Below are 20,208 nucleotides of genomic sequence, written 5' to 3' on the forward strand. Positions count from 1 at the left end.
ATCTACCGCTAAGCCCTTCAACATCCCATAAACCTAGTCAAGTGACAAACACGGATGGAACCTTCCCATTCTTAAACTTTTCCCTACTTGGCATGTTTAGATCAAACATAAAACCTATTCTGTTCATAGTCTCACGGTTTAGGGTCAACTTTCTCAATTCATTTTCCATACACAAGTGTGGAAACAAAAGCTAGTGAGTGTGTGTCCGAGTGTCCTGTAAGCAGCAGCATGGACATATACCTGATGCATCACTGGTGACATGATGTCCTTCTAGTGTGTAGAAATGTCACAGAAGTGGTGCGCTAAATTGTTTTAATGGTGAAGACAAAATGTTTACTAGTTCATGGACATTAAACTGAATATAAAGGATATTGAATAAATGCTCAAATGGCTTTCCCCAAATGGCAACGGGTGCATATAAAGCTACATTAGTAGGGAATAGATAATTTTTATACCAATTAAGTTTCCTGAGGTAAACCTGATGATCTCACGCAGAACAGTTGCTGCAGCACGTTGGTTGGGATTCACTGATTTAAATGCTCTAGGTCTAGAGCATGCAAAATCCTTTGACCATCCACATCCCAGTCACCACCTCTTCTAGCTCCTTCCCTCAGGTAGGCGCTATCGAACAATGCAAACTAAAACATTCCAACAGGTTCTTCCCTCTTTCCATTAACTTCTTGAAAACTTACAACTCCATTGTAACATGCTGCCAATTTTGTCTTGAAGCCACTTCTATACATTCATGCACTCACTGTAGTAGTCTCGTGACTCTCGGCACTATTTGCATATTTGTTGTTGAATAATACTGGCCACTCGTGTGCCTTAGTAGCATCTGCAACATTGTCACAATTCTCACTGTACCAGATTATCACTCAATTAGTCATTTCAAACTGCTCTAAATTGCTAGAGGACTCTGCATCATTCGCACAAAATGTATCAGCATTATACTGGTAACCGTTCATTGCTCAGTGATTTTCCAAATGGCTGTCTGTCGTAGTAGAGCGGCTCCAACTACTGGAGACAAATTAGAATAGGAGATGTCGTCAATCTGTCAACTGTGGGACTGTGAAGCCCTTTGAAGACTCTTGTGATTAAGGGCTATATACAACTGATTCAAAAATGTACTCAGCCCATCTGAAAACAAACCAAAACAAATTCAATTTAGGGGTTCATTATCAACTTGCTGTAACTTTCAAACTATATGAATTAAAATGAAATTAAATGTCTATGTTGGCACTATATGTAGTGGATTTAGCAGTCACTCTCAGTCTAAATTTATTTAAAGCATTTGTAAAGTAAATTTATGCAAATACACAATTAATATAATAATTACTGTTGTCTGGGGCAGATGGCACCAATTAAAAGTGCATTAAAAAGACAAAAGTAAAAAAAAAACAACAATAACAAAGGCTTCAGTAACCATTACTTAACAACAGTGGTTATAAATTAAGTAAAATTGCAGTTCTTCACAATTACAAAAAAATTCAAAATAAAGTATGTGTGTGTGTCAAGTTTAATACCCTTGAAATAAAAGACCAGCTCACAAAAATATATATATGCTTCATAGAAGAGATGCAGGTCATCCTAAATAGTAGCTGAATTGCTTCCACTACCGCAGCTGGATTGGTAAACCATAGACCACAGGTGCGGCTCCAATGAGGTGTTTCAGGTGTGTGGCCTGACGTGAAGGGCCCATGTAATCCAGCAGGGCACTCCCAGACTCTGATGATAACCAGGATTCCAGCAAGGCTTTTGTGAAGCGATCAATATCCCGATCAGTTACATCCCACAGGTTTCCCAAAACAAAGGGACTGAGGAATTAAAAAAATAAATAAATGACAGATTTCGCAACCTAGTGTCTTAACATCTTACACAAAGGGTATTTTGCATTGTAAATCCCGTGTTCTACAATAGAGTAAAACTGTGCAGTCCCAGCCTTCTTTTGCACTTTTTCATATTGTATGTAAATCAATCAATTGTAATTGTAAAAAGGCAATCTATTATCTCACCAGCCCGCTATGAGGTAATTGAGGATGATGCCTTGTCCCTCCTGATCCCCCCGTACAGCCAGAGCAGCACTGCTGCAGCCGATCAGCAGAGAGGCGGCTCTCATCGGTCGCATCAGGACCACCTGGCTGTCAAGGAATCGTGCACCTGCACCGTGCCCCAAATAACTGAAGTGTTGAAAGGGTGGAGTACATAACACACAAGACAAGGTTACAGTTAGTGGTGTAATGATTCATAATTATATCGCTGTATTAATTTATATTCTTGCAATCCAACTGGATCGATCTGTGCACAACAAGTTAGCCTTTCGAACGAAAACATTTATTTAAACCGTTTTAAAAAGTAATCGATTGCATCTGTTAAAGTTGGGGGAAAATATTAGCCAAGTGTTCATACCAACCAATTGTGAGTTCTTTTATATGAGGAAAGACCAATGAAGATCCTGGAGACCCATTGGACAGTTGTCTGTCATTTAATGGCAAGGAGTAACAATGCATTGGAGAAATTTTTACAAGTTGCACAACTGTGCAGTGTCTCTCTAAACAAAGAAGCGCTATCCATCTTATACTCTGAGTAGGAGGTGGGGGGGAATGTGCCAGGAAGTTCCACTCCTTATAAGGAAAACATGTTACAACCTTCAGAAACAAGCCCAGCTAAAATGACTTACACTTGCAAATATACATAATGTTTTCTGTTCCTTTTCCCAGGCTACACCTGTCTAGAGCTCACACAGCCTACTTTATTTATTTTGATATTCAGGCATTTTATCTTTATAAAAATATATCAATACTAGGAAATAACATTGGAGTTACGCAAGGCAGACTTTATATGGAGGTGTATATGTATTAATTTGCTTTATTTTCCAGTTAGACATCTATTAGCTTCCCCAAACTCTAACTTCTTCTACAACACTAAATTCTTCTTAGTCTCTTTTCTCCATTTCCTTTTCCACACCCCCACATCTAGTCACTCCTTTCTGTACTGCCCGTAGTGGTTGGACAAGACACCACTCTGTGTGTGTGTGTGTGTGGTGGTTTTTAAGCACTTGACATTTAAGACCATCTGTCTGGTGGATGGCAGATTGCTCCAAAGCAGCTGTGGCTACACAAGTAACTTACCAAAACCAAGTGTGATTGTGGAGTGAATGAATAACGTGCATTTGTAAAGAGTTTTTTGAGTGTGAAGCACTATATAAGTATAATGTATTATCATTATTATGACTAGATGAGAAGGAGGAAAGCAAGAAATTATCAGTCAAGATGGTGTGTGTGTGTGACTCGTGGCACTCTCCATGCATTAAGCCTTTAAAAGCTCGTTAGCTTAGCTCGCTAGCTGCTAACAGAGAGAAAAGATGCGTTTGTGATCAACACATTGTTCAGCAGAGATCAAGTGTGAGTGAAGAGTGTTATGAATGATTATCGTGAAAATGTCCATCCATCCATTTTCTGTATCACTTATCCTCACTCGGGCGTGCTGGAGCCTATACCAGCTATCTTCGGGTGAGAGGCGGAGTAAACCCTGAACTGGTCGCCAGCCAATCGCAGGGCACATAGAAACAAACAACCATTCACACCAACGGGCAATTTTAGAGTCTTCAATCAACCTACCACGCATGTTTTGGGGATATGGGAGGAAACCAGAGTACCTGGAGAAAACCCACGCAGGCATGGGTAAAACATGCAAACTCCACATAAGCGAGGCCAGGATTTGAACCCTGGTCCTCAGAACTGTGAGGCATAATTCCAACACCAATTAAATATCTTTTTGAGAGAAAAAAAAAAACTGTCCAAACAAGTAAAATCATAGCTGAAATAATAAGTTGCTGTTCCTCTTTGTTTTATTACCAAACTGTACAAGTCAATCAGGAAATTATTTATATTTAATAACCATAATAAAATTTTACCTGATTCCATTACAAGAAACAGGAGCAATCTAGGAAATTTCACCTACAGCGTCCAGTATGCAGGTATTTATTTTAGTCCCCCTGGATGAATTTTTGCTAAAAAGGTTACTAAATCCATTTTCAGCCACTGAATAATTTCGGGTTATGTCGTTCGAAATGAACCAATATCATCCTTAAATTGAATCGGCAACCATGAATCATATCATTGCTAAAACAAATTGTTACATCCCTAGTTATTTGTATTAAAAATGTACCACTAAAGCAGGAGTACTGTATTGTGAAAAATCCCTTTCCAACTATGTTTATCTCTTTAATTGTATAGTATAGACGAGACTTGTAGGCTGTCCTTCACCATCAAGCTTTAGCTCACAAACTTACATGTATAGATCCTTAGTTGCAACGGCGTCTTCCAGCTGTCCCAATTTTGGAACACATCCACACACACCATCCCAATCCAGTTGACTTAAAACACAAAAATGTAGGAAGTGAGGGGGAAAAAAAGTTTGCCTTTGTGAAAATGAATTGTGAGTATTGGCCTCACCTGCGGAACCACTCTTTGAATTGTTGCTGTGAGTTTTCTAAATTGGCATCAGGGTCCAAAACATAAAATGTATTCTTTGTGTCCACACCATGCTTCAAGATGGACTGAGGGTCATTCTAAAAGGAGGAAAGTGATAGTCCATATTACAGATTTCTCAGTCTATTGATACAACTAATCATACCTCTTTCTGAATACTCAGTCCAATCAAAGACTGCAGAGATGGCATGCGGCTCACAGAGCGAGACCTTAAAATGGAGATGCTCTCCCAGGGCAACTTTTGAAGATACTGTGTATGAAACATCAGTGTGGGATCAATGATGATCCAACCAAAGACAGGACATACTTTCCCACATGATGAATCACAAATTAATAGTTCAGTACCTTGTCCAGAATGAGAACCACATGGCCACAAGGCTTCTCACTGTCTGCAAACTGCAAAACAGCTGATCGGAGAATCTGCTCACAATCCTCATACCACTCAGGACAAACTCCCAGAGCAAAGCTTTTCAAGTCTTTTTGGGTCAGCAGGGAGCTTGCAGAAAGGAGAACCTAGATAAAAGGCAAACATACTGTATAACTTGGTGTTTTTCTACAGTAAGTTTATCAGATGGAGGAGACAGAAGAAGAAAAACACACACCTTTAATATTTCTTCACTGTTTTTGACTCCCTTGGAACTCAAAATCTTGGAAATGTGCTGGGACTGAGCTGACAACTTGGTATCCAATGAAAGAGGCAGAAGAAGGCTCTTCCAACATCCCAACAATCGCTCCATCTCTCTCAACAATTGCTAAAACAAAATAACCAGAATCAAATTGATACCTTTGGCCAATCTTAGGCACAGCACAACATCCTTTGTCCTCCATGTATATATATAAATAAAAGGATTTTTTTTGGACCTTGTTGCAACCTAAAAGATCACATATGTTGCATATATATATATATATATATAAAAAAATTGAGAGCAACAGACATGCTGTATCTCCCTAAAAAAAGGGTGTGACCAAATCATGTGCTGGTGCGACCAAATCATGTGCTGGTGCGACCAACTGAAAAAGTGCTACCATTGCAACAGTTAGTTTAGAGCCCTGGCAACTATAGCATTTAACATTGTGACAAATTGATTTGATTGACTATTACATCATAGCCTCTCCTGCAGTGCTCTTGTTCCTTACCTCGACTCGATAGTCAAGTGCCCTGCGGCCCTCCCACCACTGAGCTTTCTCAGACACAGTGCACAGAGCCTTTTGATCCACCAGAATACTGTCCATCTCCTGGACCAGTAGTCTAATAGAAAGCTGGAGAACAGAAGACAGTTGGTGGCTAATGTGTCAATGAAAGTAATATGCTTTTAGCAAAGTAACTGTATATTGCTAGAGGGAAATAGAAGATTTTAAGTGGTAAAAAAAATAATAATAATAATTGCTGTATGTCAACAAGCAGTACAGGCTGATGTTTTCCACAGGCAAATGATGATTCTAACTAAAATGTTTCCCATAGGTTTCAAATCTTTAGTTTTTCAAATTTAGAATCCCTTACAGATGTTCCAGTGCTTTGCCTTCTCAGATGGCCATCTTATGCTTACCGGCTCTGTGGAGGTAGGAATGTGTACAGTCACAGGAGCTGATCCCTTTTCGAGACGGGACAGTAGTATGCTTTCACCCATTTCCCCAGCTTTTACTCCAAGCACTGACATCACACACACAGTCACACCTGTGGCAGAGAGATAGAAGCACATGGAAACATTTTGCTTCTCCCCCCCCCCACCTCACAGTCAAAGAATTTACACTAAAAAAAACTGATATGTTACCTGAAGGAAGGTGCTGAATTTGTTGAATAAACTCTTGGCAGTGGCTTTGAGGAAAGGCTGAACAATCAGCTGTTGGAAAGGAAAAGATGTTCTCCAACTGAGACAACCTCTGTTCTGTAAGAGTAGTCGTGGGACTAGACTCATCTAGAGTTAGGTTGTCCATTTGATCTGCTACCTCACTAGATGCTTTTTTCAGCTTTCTATATTTAAAAAAAAAAAAAAAGAAAAAGGTAAACATTCATAGAACATATACAGATAACATATCAGATGTTGACAGCACAGTACTGTATTATGTCATAGCGCATGAAGAATACTCTTACTTGCGAGAGCTTGCTAGGTGTCTGATTGTGCGATGCCGGCTTGTGATGCCCAAAGACTGGGAATGGAGCATTGCAGTTGCTATGGGATCCTGGTGTCCAATAGATAGTGCCAGAAAGGCACAGAGGGTTGGAAAAATGGTGAGAGGGGGGAAGTGCTGAAAGGCCAGCCAGGCTGAGCGGAGTAACACCTGAATATCGTCAAATGAAAGATTGTCTGCAAAACAGACGAAAACTGATGAATAAATCAGTTCACGCATACAACACCATAAACAAGAATGGAATGTATGCCTAAAGGTATTGCAACACAAAGAATGTACAGAAGAAGATCAGGAGTTGAAGTACACCTTGATATAAACTGTTAACATTTTGGCAATTGCATGCTTCATATTGGAACATTTTGGGGCAGGCCCTTTTCTTTTCAAACATGTAAGATGTCGCAGGTGAGTGGAACCAGTTACAGCTATAAAGGGGTTTAGAGGGTGCAATTAGTAGGTGTAGTTATTTCGAAATAAATCGTGATTGATGTTACAGGAAATGCAATAAAGCACTCTGTATACAGTACTCCATTTTGGCCCTGCAGCACGCTGAATACAATTAGGAAAATAAGACTTATGGGTCACTAGTAGCAGGCAAACAGTTTTATGCTGTAATACAGCACAACATTAAGTCCAATGGTAGCTGAACATTCCCCCCCCCCTCTTTTAAACCACTGACTGCAGGGTAATACAACTACTTTTGTAATGAATTTGCATTTCAGATATTGACAATATATGTAAAGCCTCACCCGTCCTGGGGTCTGGATGAGGATTATGGGGTTGAGGGCCTCTTGCTTTATGTCCACTCTTCTTGTCAAATAAGTCACTCATCTCAAAATTGCAACACAAATCCCTTCGCAACACTTCAAAATCTATGTCTTCAAAGAAGAAAAGAGACAAAAAAGTTAAAAGGCGCGATTGCACACGTTACAGTCTGTTGTTGAGGCAAAATAAATTGTCAGATAAACTGTCAGTATCACCAGCATCATGTCATCAGCTGCGTTTAACTGATAAATGGTACTACTGTATTCATTTAAATCAATTATCCAGCAGGTTAGTTGCACATCCCTGACTTTACCTGAAGCGGCATCTTCTTTTGTCTCAGTGTCCGATGTACCTAAACACTCAAAGCTCAAGTCCAGAACGTCATTAGTTTCTTCTTCAATTGCCCTCATTTTGTCTGGCTCCTCTAACTCCAACTCTTTGCCGGACACCTTTCTGGCTCTTCCACCTCTTTTTGAGGAACCTCGACACACCAAAGTTTCATCTTCTGATGAGGTGTCTCGAGGTAGTGCGTAGCTCTTCTTACTCCTAGCCTGCCTTGTAGGTTGGATCTTCTCAGCAAGGGTAGCTGAGGCAGCGTTACCTCTGCGAGTACCTTGTCTTGTGATGGTTTTCTTTAGGGACAGTTTTTCAATTGGCTCTTCCTGAGCATTCTCTGCATCACTCTCATCACTAAACTCCATCTGTAGTAACACAATTCAAATTATTATTAGTTCATAAACAAGCACACCATTTCTTTCCCTCTGATTTGATGCCCACCTTGAAACGAGATTTCTTAGTGCGTTTTGGAGCAGCGGGTACAGGCTGAACTTTATTTTGAGTGGGTAGGAACTCATCAAACACCTGAAACTGCAGCTTAGAGGCAGTTTTCTGTGATTTCTGCACTGTGGCTTTTGCTTTCTGAACTGGAGTAAATGCCAATGTGGGTACCACTGTGTTGAAGTCAAAAGCACTAAGCTCTCTTGCAGATGACTTTGATTGAAGCACTGGAGTCTTGGAAAACGGAGTCATTGGAATCATAACTGGAGTCATGGGAGACAGACCCTTCCCTTTGGCTGTGGAGGTTGGGACTTTGAGCTTTGGCTTGGATACCTTTACCTTCATCTGCTTCTTTTTTTCAGACATAGACAAACTTTTATGTTCCTTGCATGAGGATTGGTGCGATTTCAGAACTTTCAATTGTTTTGGTGCCTTCAAAGTCCACACATTTGGGAAAAGTTCCTCCAGCCTACAGTCCTTTTTGGTAGACAAGGTAACCAATGACACAATGGCTTTAGTTGCCATTAGACCTGCTTTCACAGTTTTGAGTTCTGGCGAGGGCACAGAATCAACAAAGGCTAAACCAGCTTCAAGTACTTTCCATATGCTGCAGATCTTACTGTGACTGGGTTCAAGGCCAGAAACAGCCATGTGAAGGTACACACGGCCCACCACATCATGCATAAGAGAGGCCTTAGGAGACCCTTTTGCAGGGCCACAAAGAGGGATGAACTCAGCCAATTTAGCCTCAAGTTTTGCAGTGATCGTCTTACAACGAGCTAATGTTGCCCAGTGAAGTTTAAAGCCCACTTTGGCTTCAGAAGGGTCCAGCTGGAGAACCATATGAGCCTGTGCAGCTGTCCAGCGGGCGGTGACACGGCCCAGGAGGGGCTCTGAGCAGCAAGGGCACTGGCATGTTTGTTTGTGTGTGAGGCATGAAAGCCAACGATGAGGTTTGGCCTTGAGTAGCGGAGAGCTAGCTTGATCTCTCACAATTGGTTCTTTGACAGTCCACCTTGTGCTCAGAATGTCCTTCAGGTCATCCTCCATTACAGGCAACGGAGAACGAGCTTTCTGCAATGGACGGCCTTTTCTTGGTTTGATTTTAACCTCAGACTTAAACTCTGGATCTGAAACATCTGAACACACAGAAAAAGATAATTAGAAATTAAACATCAAACAAGCAAAGAAAAGCCGTGGCAGAGAAATATTTAAGATGTAGATTAATTCTCGTAACTAGTAGTAAATGCCCATTTGTCCAAACCTGTGTAAATTTCCAGAAGGTTCCTGACTTTGTCTAAATCAAATTTACTTTCAGCTATCTCCCCTTGCATTAGTTCCAACTCAGCTTTCACCACCAACAGCTCAGCACATCTAAGAGAAACAAATTAAAATGCATCAATGTTAAGGAAGATTAAAAAGTGCCTAATAAACATGAACTGTCATTGTAATCTTTGACTGAGTTAATAGGGAAATTCTGAATTGAGGTCAAGTGCTCTTGGTTGAAAATCCATTGAAGACATGTCCAACAAGGTGCCAGAAGTGTGACAGGTTTTGAGACAATACTGGTTTTAAGCGCATGCACTTACTGGCTCAATGCTTGCAACTTGATGGCCAGTCTCAGGGCTTCTCGACACTGCAGTCTAGCATCATTGATGGCACCACAGCTGGTTCTCAGCATAATCATTTTCATTGAGCAGTTCAATAGTTCAGACAGCAGCCGCCATTTAAACACAAGATTATTTCCTGTCATAGATCAAGAGAGGGGTCAAAAAGTGACCAAGGTAAAATCTAATGTTTACAATTATCATCAGTGTGATATAACAGACCTGTGTCAAAGAAGCGGACATCTGAGCCCTTTCCATAATCCCCATACAAGCCTCTCCCCACAAAAGTGACAAGCAGGCTGCTGAAAAGCTTCAGGCTTTCACACAAGACAGTATCTGGGCTTTTATATCCTGAGATAGAAAAAGATAAAACACAACCTTGTTAAAGCTGAAGTCTTTAGCTACATGATGCCATGTTGATGAAAGCAGAAAGTGTTACAGTATGTTAGAAATCACCTACCAAGCTGTATAATTCGACTCCGTTGGGTTTGTGGTAGGGAAGTTGTGTCCAAACTAAGGTAGGAGCTGCAAGTCTGGAGTGCTTGAGCTCTTAACATATACAAGCTCTTGGAACGTTTCTGCTCATTGGCCTCTTTAAGCACATCACATAGATACGAAACCCCACGATCCACCTGTGGAATTGGAAATGTCCCCCGACCCAAAAAAAATAAAGATCTCATATGTCTAACTTCAGAATATGAGAAGTACAGCTATGCTGTTACCTACCAGTCCTGCACTGTAACAGCACTGAGATTTCAGCAAAATGATGAGCAGGGAGAGAGAAGAAAGTTCTTCAATGCTTTTATCAGTGGCCACCATTTTTTCTGCACGTTCAATCTGAGCCTAAAAACATAATTCAGGAATGTCACAAATTAAAATGAGCCTGCGATACAGTATAATGTGTGGTTAGTTTCATCATCAGAAAATTGCATTACCAAGGCCAGTTCAGTGGAGCCCACTTCCAAGAAGAGGCTGGCTGACTGACAGAGGGAATATGCACATCCTTGGGTGTCAGCAAGTTGGTGGGAAAGTTCAATAGCAAGTTGATATGCCTCCAAAGCTTGAAGAGGCTACATTGGAGAAATACAAAATAATGTAAACATGCAATGGTTTGAACTCAAGTAAAATAAATTAAAACAACCAGAGTAGATTACATTAAATGATTAAACTTTTATCAGATTGACTTGTCAACTTGTATAAAGCACCACAGGTCAAGTGGGTCAAGTCTCTTTGGAATGGGAGGAGAAATGCACTTTATTGTTACCTTTCCCATTAGTTTGAAGAGAGATGCAGTGATCACAATAGAGTTACTCGTCTGTTTAGGATTCCTCACAGAAGGCAAAACTTGAGTGCGTAGAAGAGTGGCCCACTCAGTCAGTGCTCTTCCTAAAGGTTGGCACAACTCTTTGTGGAATAAAAACAAAATTGTCACAACAATAAGAATCAAGCCTCACAAATAGAACATATTGCAAAGATGTGCTAGAATTTGTTATTAAAAATACATTTAAAAAGAAGGTACATACTATTCTGTGCAGCCAAGCTGAATTGCAGGCCATCGTATACCAAGATGTTGTCCTCATTCTTCTGCTTGTCTTCATAATCAAGATCATTAGTCCCTATAGGATTTTCAACACACGGAGACTGCTTGCGCATCTCTTGAAGCTTTATGTCCCTTTCAATTGCCTAGCAAAAAACAAAAACAAAACAAAACAGAATAAACACCACAATACAAGAAAAAAATGAATTCTTCAAGCTAACCAATTACCAGTTTTCTCATACATTTGTGATGCCAAACGAGTAAAACATTAACATTAGTCTGCAATTGAAAAAAAGGGTTAATTTTAGACATGATCGAGGGCTGTCACTATTGAATATTTTTAGAATTGATAAATACATATTTTTCATTATTGCAAAATATTTTGTTTCCGATTACTGTTTCTTAACCAATTATTTTTGCTTGTTTGGTATTGTTCAATGATTAAACAAAACCAAATAAGCAATATCACGTGAAGAGAGGGAGTAACTCACCAACCCTTTTGAAACAACTACTTCTTGGGTACTGAATAATGCGAAGGGCTACTTGTTTGAAAAACACTTCTGAGGCTGCTTCAGGTCCATTATGACAATTCAGTACATATGCAACCTACTTCCGCATTCAGCAAAATGGGTAAAAGTACTTCTTCCTCGCTCAGGTGAATGGCAAAGAGGACCGTTTCAATCATGTCATCAACCCTAATTATGCTCGGTAGCACTGCATAGCATACACAGGTAGTCAGCTATCCAGTTTTGGTCAAGTGACGTTCTACATAGTGGATTACAGGTTATTCTTACTACGGCTGCAAATAGCGATTATTTTCGTAATAGAATAAACTTTTTATCGGCCCTGTATCAAATTAAACTGACCATTATTTTGTTCTATTAATTGACAGTGATTCAGTTACTGGTTTGGTCCGTAACATAAGAAGATAAGCAAAAATGTTGATCATCGTTTTCTAAAGTAAAAGCAGATGCTTGCAAATGTCTTATTTTGATTAAACACAAAGGACAATTTGTCTGCTTTCATGAAGAACTTAAGAAATCAGAATATTTACTGTTGAGAGGCCGGAATCAGGATTTGGACAATTTTAAGTTAAACACTGGCTCTAAATGATCAAGTGTTGAAAGAAGAAAAAAAATTAAATAAAATTTACATTTTCTTTGAGGAGCAGTTTTGCTAATCATTTCGTCATTTGAGGAGCAACTTTCTAATTTTGAAGAGCAATTTTTTTGTAGGTTTATCGCAGAGGTCTCCGAAGCACGGGTTTGATTAAACAATAAAAATATGACACTATAATGGGGGAATTGAATGTAAGGCTGCAGCTATTGAATATTTTAGTACTTGAGTATCCTCCAATACCCTCTTCTGCCAGGGTACACAACCCAATTTACCAGTTATTCCTCTGTGACCACATTTGGCATGTTTTGCACCTACATGACTCAAAGTCTACCCACTTACTGATCAGATGGTAGTATACTGTACACATCAGTGACTACACTGACCAAAACTTTTAAGCACCCTTTATGAAAGTAACTTCAGTGTTGGGAAGTTCTTTTTCTAGGCGAACTAGTCAAAAAAAAAAATCTCAGTTCACTGTTCCAAAAATTAACTAGTTTAGGTCATAGTTTCAAATTCAAAATTTTGAACCAAGTTCACTGTTCCAAAAATGAACAAGCTCACAGTTCTTTTTTGTCTCTCAATATGTTGCTGCTGGTACTGCGGTTTCCTCCCACATCCCCAAAACATGCATGGTAGATTAATTGAAGACTCTAAATTGTCCGTAGGTGTGAATGTGAATGATTGTTTATGTGTGTCCTGTGATTGGCTGGCAGCCAGTTCAGGGTGTACCGCGCCTCTCGCCGGCAGTTCGCTTTGATAGGCTCCAGCATACCCGTGACCCTAGTGAGGATAAGCGTTGTAGAAAATGGATGGAAATGGATGTTGCTGACGGGTTATCATCATCAAAATACTGGCATAATTAATTAATTTCCCCATTGTTGCCACCCATTCAGTCCACACTAGTAGCCAGCTGCAGCTTTTACCCTACAATCTCAAAAACGTGAGGAAAAACTAGCGGCTTGACTGGTGTCTTTTTTTTTTTTTTTTAATTGGGGGGGGGGGGGGGGGGGGGTGTCCTTAAGGTGCAAACAAAAACAAGCAACAGTATGACAGGAACGATGGTTATTGGTCATTGATAACTAGATTCCTTGCAGCGCTGGGTGACTATATAAACAAAATATTTGATCTGATTTATTCGTATATTACAAAACAAAATAAATTACATTTTATGACAGTGTGATAGCAGTGTTTTAACTAAAGCATTGTGGTACAAGTAGTTTTCCTAGTAATCCATTTTTACAATCATGTACTGTATTACAAAAGAACATTCAGTCCCATTTACGCAGTGTCACTAAACGCACTCACCAGCTGCTTGTAAACATGGTGACGATGGCCGCACTGAATCAGTTGCCAAATACGGTGTTTATGATAAACGAAGACGCCGAGTATGACTGCTGAACACACTATATACACGAGCCTGTCTGGGGATATCCTGACATATGAAGGCTTGTATATAGTGCATTCAGCCGTCCTACTCAGTCTTCGTTGGAGAGGTCCATGTTACAACCTTACACGTCATAGTTGCTCGCCTTAAATTTCACTCTAAAATGCTACCAAACTTTCGCCATTTTCCATCTTTTGCTGTTGCATGTTTCTCATCAATTTAGCTTCGCCCTTCCCACGCCAGCAACCAAGCAGCGAATAATCTGAGTTGCAGTTTTGCTTTTTTGTTTCATGATGCAAATTTGAACTCACAAATAATGCGGGACCGCTTAATTCTCAAGAGCTGCTCTCATTACCTAAGGATTGCTACGATATGCTGTGATTAATTAAGCAGTTATAGTTAATACAAATTTGGTTTGGTATTTTTTTATTCTTGGCAACTGCACATCTCAGCGCAAAGTTTCTACGGGAATATCTGTTATTTACTTCAAATTGATTATCTCAGTTAACTTTAATTTCCACGTTCTTTATGTGACAAAATACAAAATTTTACACTTAACAATTCGGGCCATGCATATCTACCACAGCTCACCTCTTGAAGATTCTTCTCAAGAGTGCAAATAAAAAGCCAAAGCAAAGCATGGGCCTTGTCATCCTTCAGTTGGTTTGTGTTTTCAGGAGTCTCTGGTTCCTCTTCAAGGAGCCGTAAAGCTTCATGGGTAAAATCAACAGCCGTACTGTAAGGTTACAGAGAAACAAACGAGCATGTCAAATAAAATCAAAATATATTTTAGAATAACCCTGCGTAGAAGACATTTTTTTCTTTTAGTCATCACAACAGACTCAGCTTTTTAACTACATAGAAAGTAGACAAGTTCTTTCTTACCAATCAGTCTGTTCACTGAAGTCCTGAAAACAAACAACCTGGGCCATTTCGCAGAGGTAGACAGCACGCAGATGGGTGTGGGAGCTCTCCTCATGACAGATGTCAAGCAGATCGCAAAGAGTGTTGTAGCGTTCATGGGAGGTGTCGCCTGCCTCCTCCTTATAGAGACGCAGCTCCTCATCCAAAAGGCAAAGCATTGTTCTTTCATCCAGAATGTCAGAACCAAAAGCATCACGTATAGTCCTATGAGGGTAAAAGCAAAACAGTCAAATTATGAAAATAGATTGAAAAGTATTAGAACTTCTGCTGACCTGAGTCGGATATCCGCTTCAGAGTTACGTGCAGCATCGATCTTGGTTTTCACCCACAAAGAGATTGGCTCAGTTTTATGCAATGCCATTTTATCCCCTAGGGCCTTCAGCCACAAGATGACCCAGTCTAGTGCTCGTTCCAGGTGTCCTGTTCGCCGGGATGTCTGCACAGCCAGCATGAAGGGCCGGTTCAACTGGGGAAAGTCAAATTAAATAATTAGCAGACAGCATATTATCATCAGCATTTAATTAATGAGGCTGAACAGTTTATATAAATTGTTTTTATAAAAAAAGCTTACCCTATCAATAGAGAGTGAAGCAGGACAATTCTTTCTTAGATCATGACACAGGATCTCAAGAAGTGTGAAGGCCTGGTCATACAGACGGAGATTGTACAAGCCACAGGTCAAGTTGCTCACTGCAGTCACTACACAGGCATGGATGAATAACAGCAGGGGGGGAAAAAAGTAAGATGTGTAAATCATACCTTTCAAAATTCATTGACCCTTTTTTTTTTTTTTTTTAAATTGATCTTTTAAAAACAGCTTCTAACCACCTGCTTTGATGAGAAGGTTTTCGTTTAACAGTTTGCGCATTTCAGTCATCATGTGTCCAATTGTGGCTTGGCAGTAGAGCAGCACTCTGGCCAGGGTATCACCGTCTTCCAGCTAACAATGACAGTGAGAGTGAAAAATATCCAACTGCACTGTTAGAACTTTTGGTAACATGTCACTTTTTATTTAAGTATCATTCATGGGAAAAGAAGCTCTTTTACCTGTGACTCAAGAAAGCTCTCATAGGCAAACCCAAAGCCTTGGTAAATACTGACACAAAGAGCCTGTTGCAGTCTGCTGCACTCGCTTTTCAATTCAAACTTCTGAAAATGAAAAAAAATAAATAAATAAAAAAGAAATATCAAAATCAATGTGGAATACAGCAGTGCCTTGAGATATGAGTTTAAGTTGTTCTGTGACCAAGCTCTTAATGCAAAAAGTCACAAATTATCTGTCCACTGAAATGACTGTAAACTCCATTAATCCATTCACCCCCACCCACCCCTTAACAGGTAGCATTTTTGCAATCAGGCCATTATTTTTGGGGCGCTTCGCTGTTGCTGCTAAAAAGTACAGTGAAGAAAGATGACTAGCTGTGACAAGAAAATTTTAACCAATCTTTCTGTATGTGTGTTGCTCACTAAAGGATGAATTATTGGCAGATGGAGGACTGCTGTTCATTGTTTACTTTCAAAATCACCTTTTAGGGAGTGATGTCATGCACGCTGTGACCGCAACATCTATGATCCATACTAACAGTTAAGGGTTGGGTGAAGATAACTATGGTGCGTTTTGATTGGAGATTTTGTTTGTAATTGCTTTTATTTTGCCTCGCCAGGTCAGCATTGCAAAATAGAATCTGTTCTCAATGCCCTTACCCAAATAAAGGTTTAATCAAATTTTTAAAAACCATTGTGTTGTGTTAAGGAGAAAAATGACACTATAATATTATACTTTATAAATGACAAATAGAATTAAAACGTTTTGGTCCCACTCTCTCTTTCAATGCACATTGTGCTGCTCATTCTGGTGTTCACACCTTGGCCACCTGGGAACAGTATGAGACAGACATACTACATTGGAGGTTCAGCTCCTCTCTCGGTTTCTCATCACAGCAGTAATTAAGTCATTCTTCACAGCAGATAATATATGCTTGTGGCTGAAAGTATTTTTTATCTGTCTATGTGTGTTGCTGCACTGTTTGTGCTCAGATATCTGTTGCTTAAAGGGTAATATTGATATTTCTTTGTTGTAGTTAATCCCAAACATGTTAAATGGGGTTAAAGGTCTGGATTGTTAAATTCTTCTGGACCAACCTCCCCAAGAAATATAGTTGAATGTGGCTTTTTTTTTTTTCTCCAATACTCTTATTTAAATCTAATAAATGTGTTAGATTGAAATGCTCTTAAACAGAGTTAATGGCAGTAAACAAAGCACATATTTAAAGACCACCAACCTTTAGGATCCTTCTGATCTGGGCTTGGTGCGCCTCAAGAAAAGAAAACCAGGCTAGCAGCACAGGACCACTAAATCCCTTCTTATGGCAATTCTCCACAACCCAGACCAGCAGTCCACATCCTTCCAGGACAGAGTGAGCTTCACATTCACCCAAGTCAGGGGGAAGAGATCTCAATGCCCTGGCACACTCTCTCAAAATCTTATCACTCTGCTCATCAGGTGTCACCATAGAGTGGATTTCAATTGCCCATTTCCCGAGCTCCAGAGCTGCAGCTTGACAGTCAGCATTATTCCTCACATTGACCCCAATTTCATTCATAAAGCTGGAAGCCAGACAATGATGCCCAGCTTTACACAGCATCTTGATTATAACGAGGACCATTTCAAGAAGCGTGTATATGTTTGATGTATCAATAGACTGTGTAAACCCATTGATCTTGCAGTCTTGACTACCACTCAAACATCTGGAGAAAAGGGTGTGCATTTCATGGATAACAAATGACGCATCCTCTTCACTCACTACTTCACTACTTTTTGCAAATTCACTGACTGAATCCTCTGTGTATATAGGAGCCTTGGAGATGGAAGGAACAGCAGTTATTTTGTCCAACAACAGAAGGAAGCTGAGGGCTTGAAACTGGCAATGGAGTTTGTCTTTGGGATTGAGGATCTTATCAGTGGTAGCAGAGACTCCGTTCCACAAGATGGAAAAGCAGCTCCGCACAAGAACATAATAGGCCTCACCCTAAAGACAAGGCGGCATAATGACTGTTAAGAGTTTATGGAAGATGTATGTAATAGAAAATGAAGAATAAAAATCACAATACAAACCGGTTGTGTTGAGGATATTCTGGTATAAAGCAATGCAGCAACACGGCTGCAGAGACTGTGGACCTGCAAAGAGCTTAGCTTCTTGACTATATGGATAATGATCTTTTCCATGTATAGTGGACTATTTTGGGGAACAGTATTAATGTCATAGCCATGAATGGCAAGTTCCACAAGTTTTATCAACTGGCTTATGTGATCAAAATCCAGCGATCCAAGTCCAAGTTGATCGTTACAGGCTCTGACAACCCTGTCACACTGTGTGCGCCCCTGAAACCAATGTCCATTCTTGACAAGTCTCTACAAAATGTAAAACAAAGTGTTTAGTTTTTTCAAGTTAAATCCAAAGACTTTTTCAAAGTAACTTTTAATATTATAAATTACACAATGTACATCAACATACTGTACTCAAAATGTATTTCACACTGAATACTGTGATAAGATAAAATTGCTTTCTATTAGCAAAGGAAACAGGTCTACGTTTATTTATGTAACGACCAAAGGCTTGAGTTACTCGTCACACTGATGCTAATTTTCATGTATTTTTTAAGTTTAAAACGTTCTAATGCAAACCTCGAGCTCTTGATAGAAGAGCTGCGCTTCGTTGGCTGAAGCTGTCCGCTTGATGTAATAATCGACTTTCATGCACTTCATGACGTCTGTGGATAGCTGAGAGAAAAAACACTTTAGTCTCCTCCTGTCAAATTTGTAAAATGAGCAACTTCAGCTAACGACCAGACACCGCAGTAACATGACGCTACGTAACCGACACGTAATGTTGTCAAGAGAGATAACAGCGACTTACTTCGACTCGAAGTCCTTCGCAGTAGCACTAGTATTTACATGAGCTAAAACGATGATGTATACTGTCACAAAAACTACTAGCGGAATGATGGCTTCAAAAGAGTGGGCGAAAAAGGGGAAAACTCTTGGTAGTGATCAGTTTGAAACGTTACAACGTAGCCACCGCGCACTATTTTTAAAAGCGTTTGCTAACCAATCAAAACGTGCATCCGCTTATTCCGGAAACGCAATATATTATGGGTAACGTAGTTTTCCTTGTCACGCGTGAAACCGGAAAGTACAGTACACACAAACATCCATCCATTTTCCGTACTGCATATCCTCACTGGGGTAGCGGGCGTGCTGAGGCCTATCCCAGCTATCTTCGGGCGAGAGGCGGGGTACAGCCTGAACTCGTCGCCAGCCAATTGTATATAAAACAAACAACCATTCACACTCATACCTACGGGCAATTTAGAGTCTTCAATCAACCTACCACGCAGGTTTTTTGGGATGTGGGAGGAAACCGGAGTACCCGAAGAAAACCCACGCAGGCACGGGCAGAACATGCAAACTCCACACAGGCGAGGCCGGATTCGAACCCGGCTCCTCAGAACTGCGAGGCAGACGTGCTAAACGGTCTTTCACCGTACCGACCGATGTATTTTTTTAAAATTAAAATATTTTAATTTATTATAAGTTATTCGGTAAGTGTTTAACTTTAACCCCCGCTCCACCCCCAAAAACCTCCGGCCAGCCGGTGCATACCCACCACCACAAATACATTCCGGTCCTGTGGGAAACACTGATTTGTATACGATAGTAGGCTAATTAACTTGTAGTGGACGTACTTCCGTGTTGGCTGCCATGACACATCAATAAAGTTTATTCAAACCAAGTACAGCACACGGAAGCCGTATACAAGGTGTATAAAAAAAATATAGAATTGCATATTGGGTTCACATTATGTAATATCAAACACACTGTTCCTTGAAGTGTTTGTTTATGGATATCAGTAGTGGTAAGCTGACAGTTAGTTCATGGAATCATTAGGCGCATGGTGGTACTATATAAGGTAGGTAACAACATGGTGCCCCCGCACATAGCTGGCAAGTCTTTCTTGGTATACGACTTTGACCTCAACAGGTCCTCAGCCAGTCGCAGGACACATTTAGACATACATGGACAAGCAACCATTCACACTCGTAATGTCTTCAATAAAGCTAACATGCATGTTTTTGTAATGGGGGAGATCACGTTGGTTGATTGGTCAAATGGAGTCAAAGGTTACCAGTAGTTACGTTGGATTTGGGAAACAAGAGTCAGGTGACACAAGTCTCTCTGACAAAGATAAATAGATCGTGCAAGCAATCAAAACCTGTCGCTAAAAATGAAAGTAGCGAGCGGAATGTAGTTCATTTAAACAGAGTGAACATAATGGTTCTTCTTAGCAAAAATACTCACGTAAAATTACCCCATATCTCGCTCAAAGTTGGCTTGGATAGGCTTTAGTTCAGTAGCTCACCCATGACCCTACTGAGGATAAGCTGTATAGAAAATGGATGGATCGAGTGATTGCTGTT

The 20,208-nt window shown here is 40.1% G+C and overlaps 1 protein-coding gene across 2 annotated transcripts; it reads right to left on the reverse strand.

Annotated features, from left to right (window-relative positions):
* Nucleotides 1–1,253: 1,253 nt before the first annotated feature.
* Nucleotides 1,254–18,860, reverse strand: espl1 (extra spindle pole bodies like 1, separase). Of its 2 annotated transcripts, none has more exons than XM_061785427.1 (32): nt 18,648–18,860; nt 18,416–18,511; nt 17,846–18,142; nt 17,013–17,759; nt 15,778–15,879; nt 15,559–15,670; nt 15,302–15,429; nt 15,003–15,196; nt 14,692–14,934; nt 14,398–14,542; nt 11,290–11,449; nt 11,031–11,170; nt 10,702–10,836; nt 10,493–10,609; nt 10,227–10,398; nt 9,989–10,117; nt 9,749–9,905; nt 9,424–9,533; nt 8,160–9,298; nt 7,696–8,083; nt 7,367–7,495; nt 6,583–6,796; nt 6,263–6,462; nt 6,038–6,165; nt 5,628–5,750; nt 5,093–5,242; nt 4,836–5,003; nt 4,636–4,740; nt 4,455–4,570; nt 4,292–4,375; nt 2,013–2,177; nt 1,254–1,814 (listed from the first exon to the last, which is right to left on the reverse strand). In XM_061785427.1, the coding sequence occupies exons 2-32, from the start codon at nt 18,494–18,496 to the stop codon at nt 1,613–1,615; spliced, it is 6,480 nt and encodes a 2,159-aa protein (XP_061641411.1). In that variant the 5' UTR covers nt 18,497–18,511; nt 18,648–18,860; the 3' UTR covers nt 1,254–1,612. The 2 variants fall into 2 exon arrangements, with proteins under 2 accessions (XP_061641411.1, XP_061641412.1); XM_061785428.1 differs by having other exon boundaries at nt 18,416–18,539.
* Nucleotides 18,861–20,208: the final 1,348 nt, after the last annotated feature.

Source organism: Phyllopteryx taeniolatus, chromosome 9 (assembly GCF_024500385.1).
Source record: "Phyllopteryx taeniolatus isolate TA_2022b chromosome 9, UOR_Ptae_1.2, whole genome shotgun sequence".
Classification (NCBI taxonomy): Eukaryota; Metazoa; Chordata; class Actinopteri; order Syngnathiformes; family Syngnathidae; genus Phyllopteryx; species Phyllopteryx taeniolatus.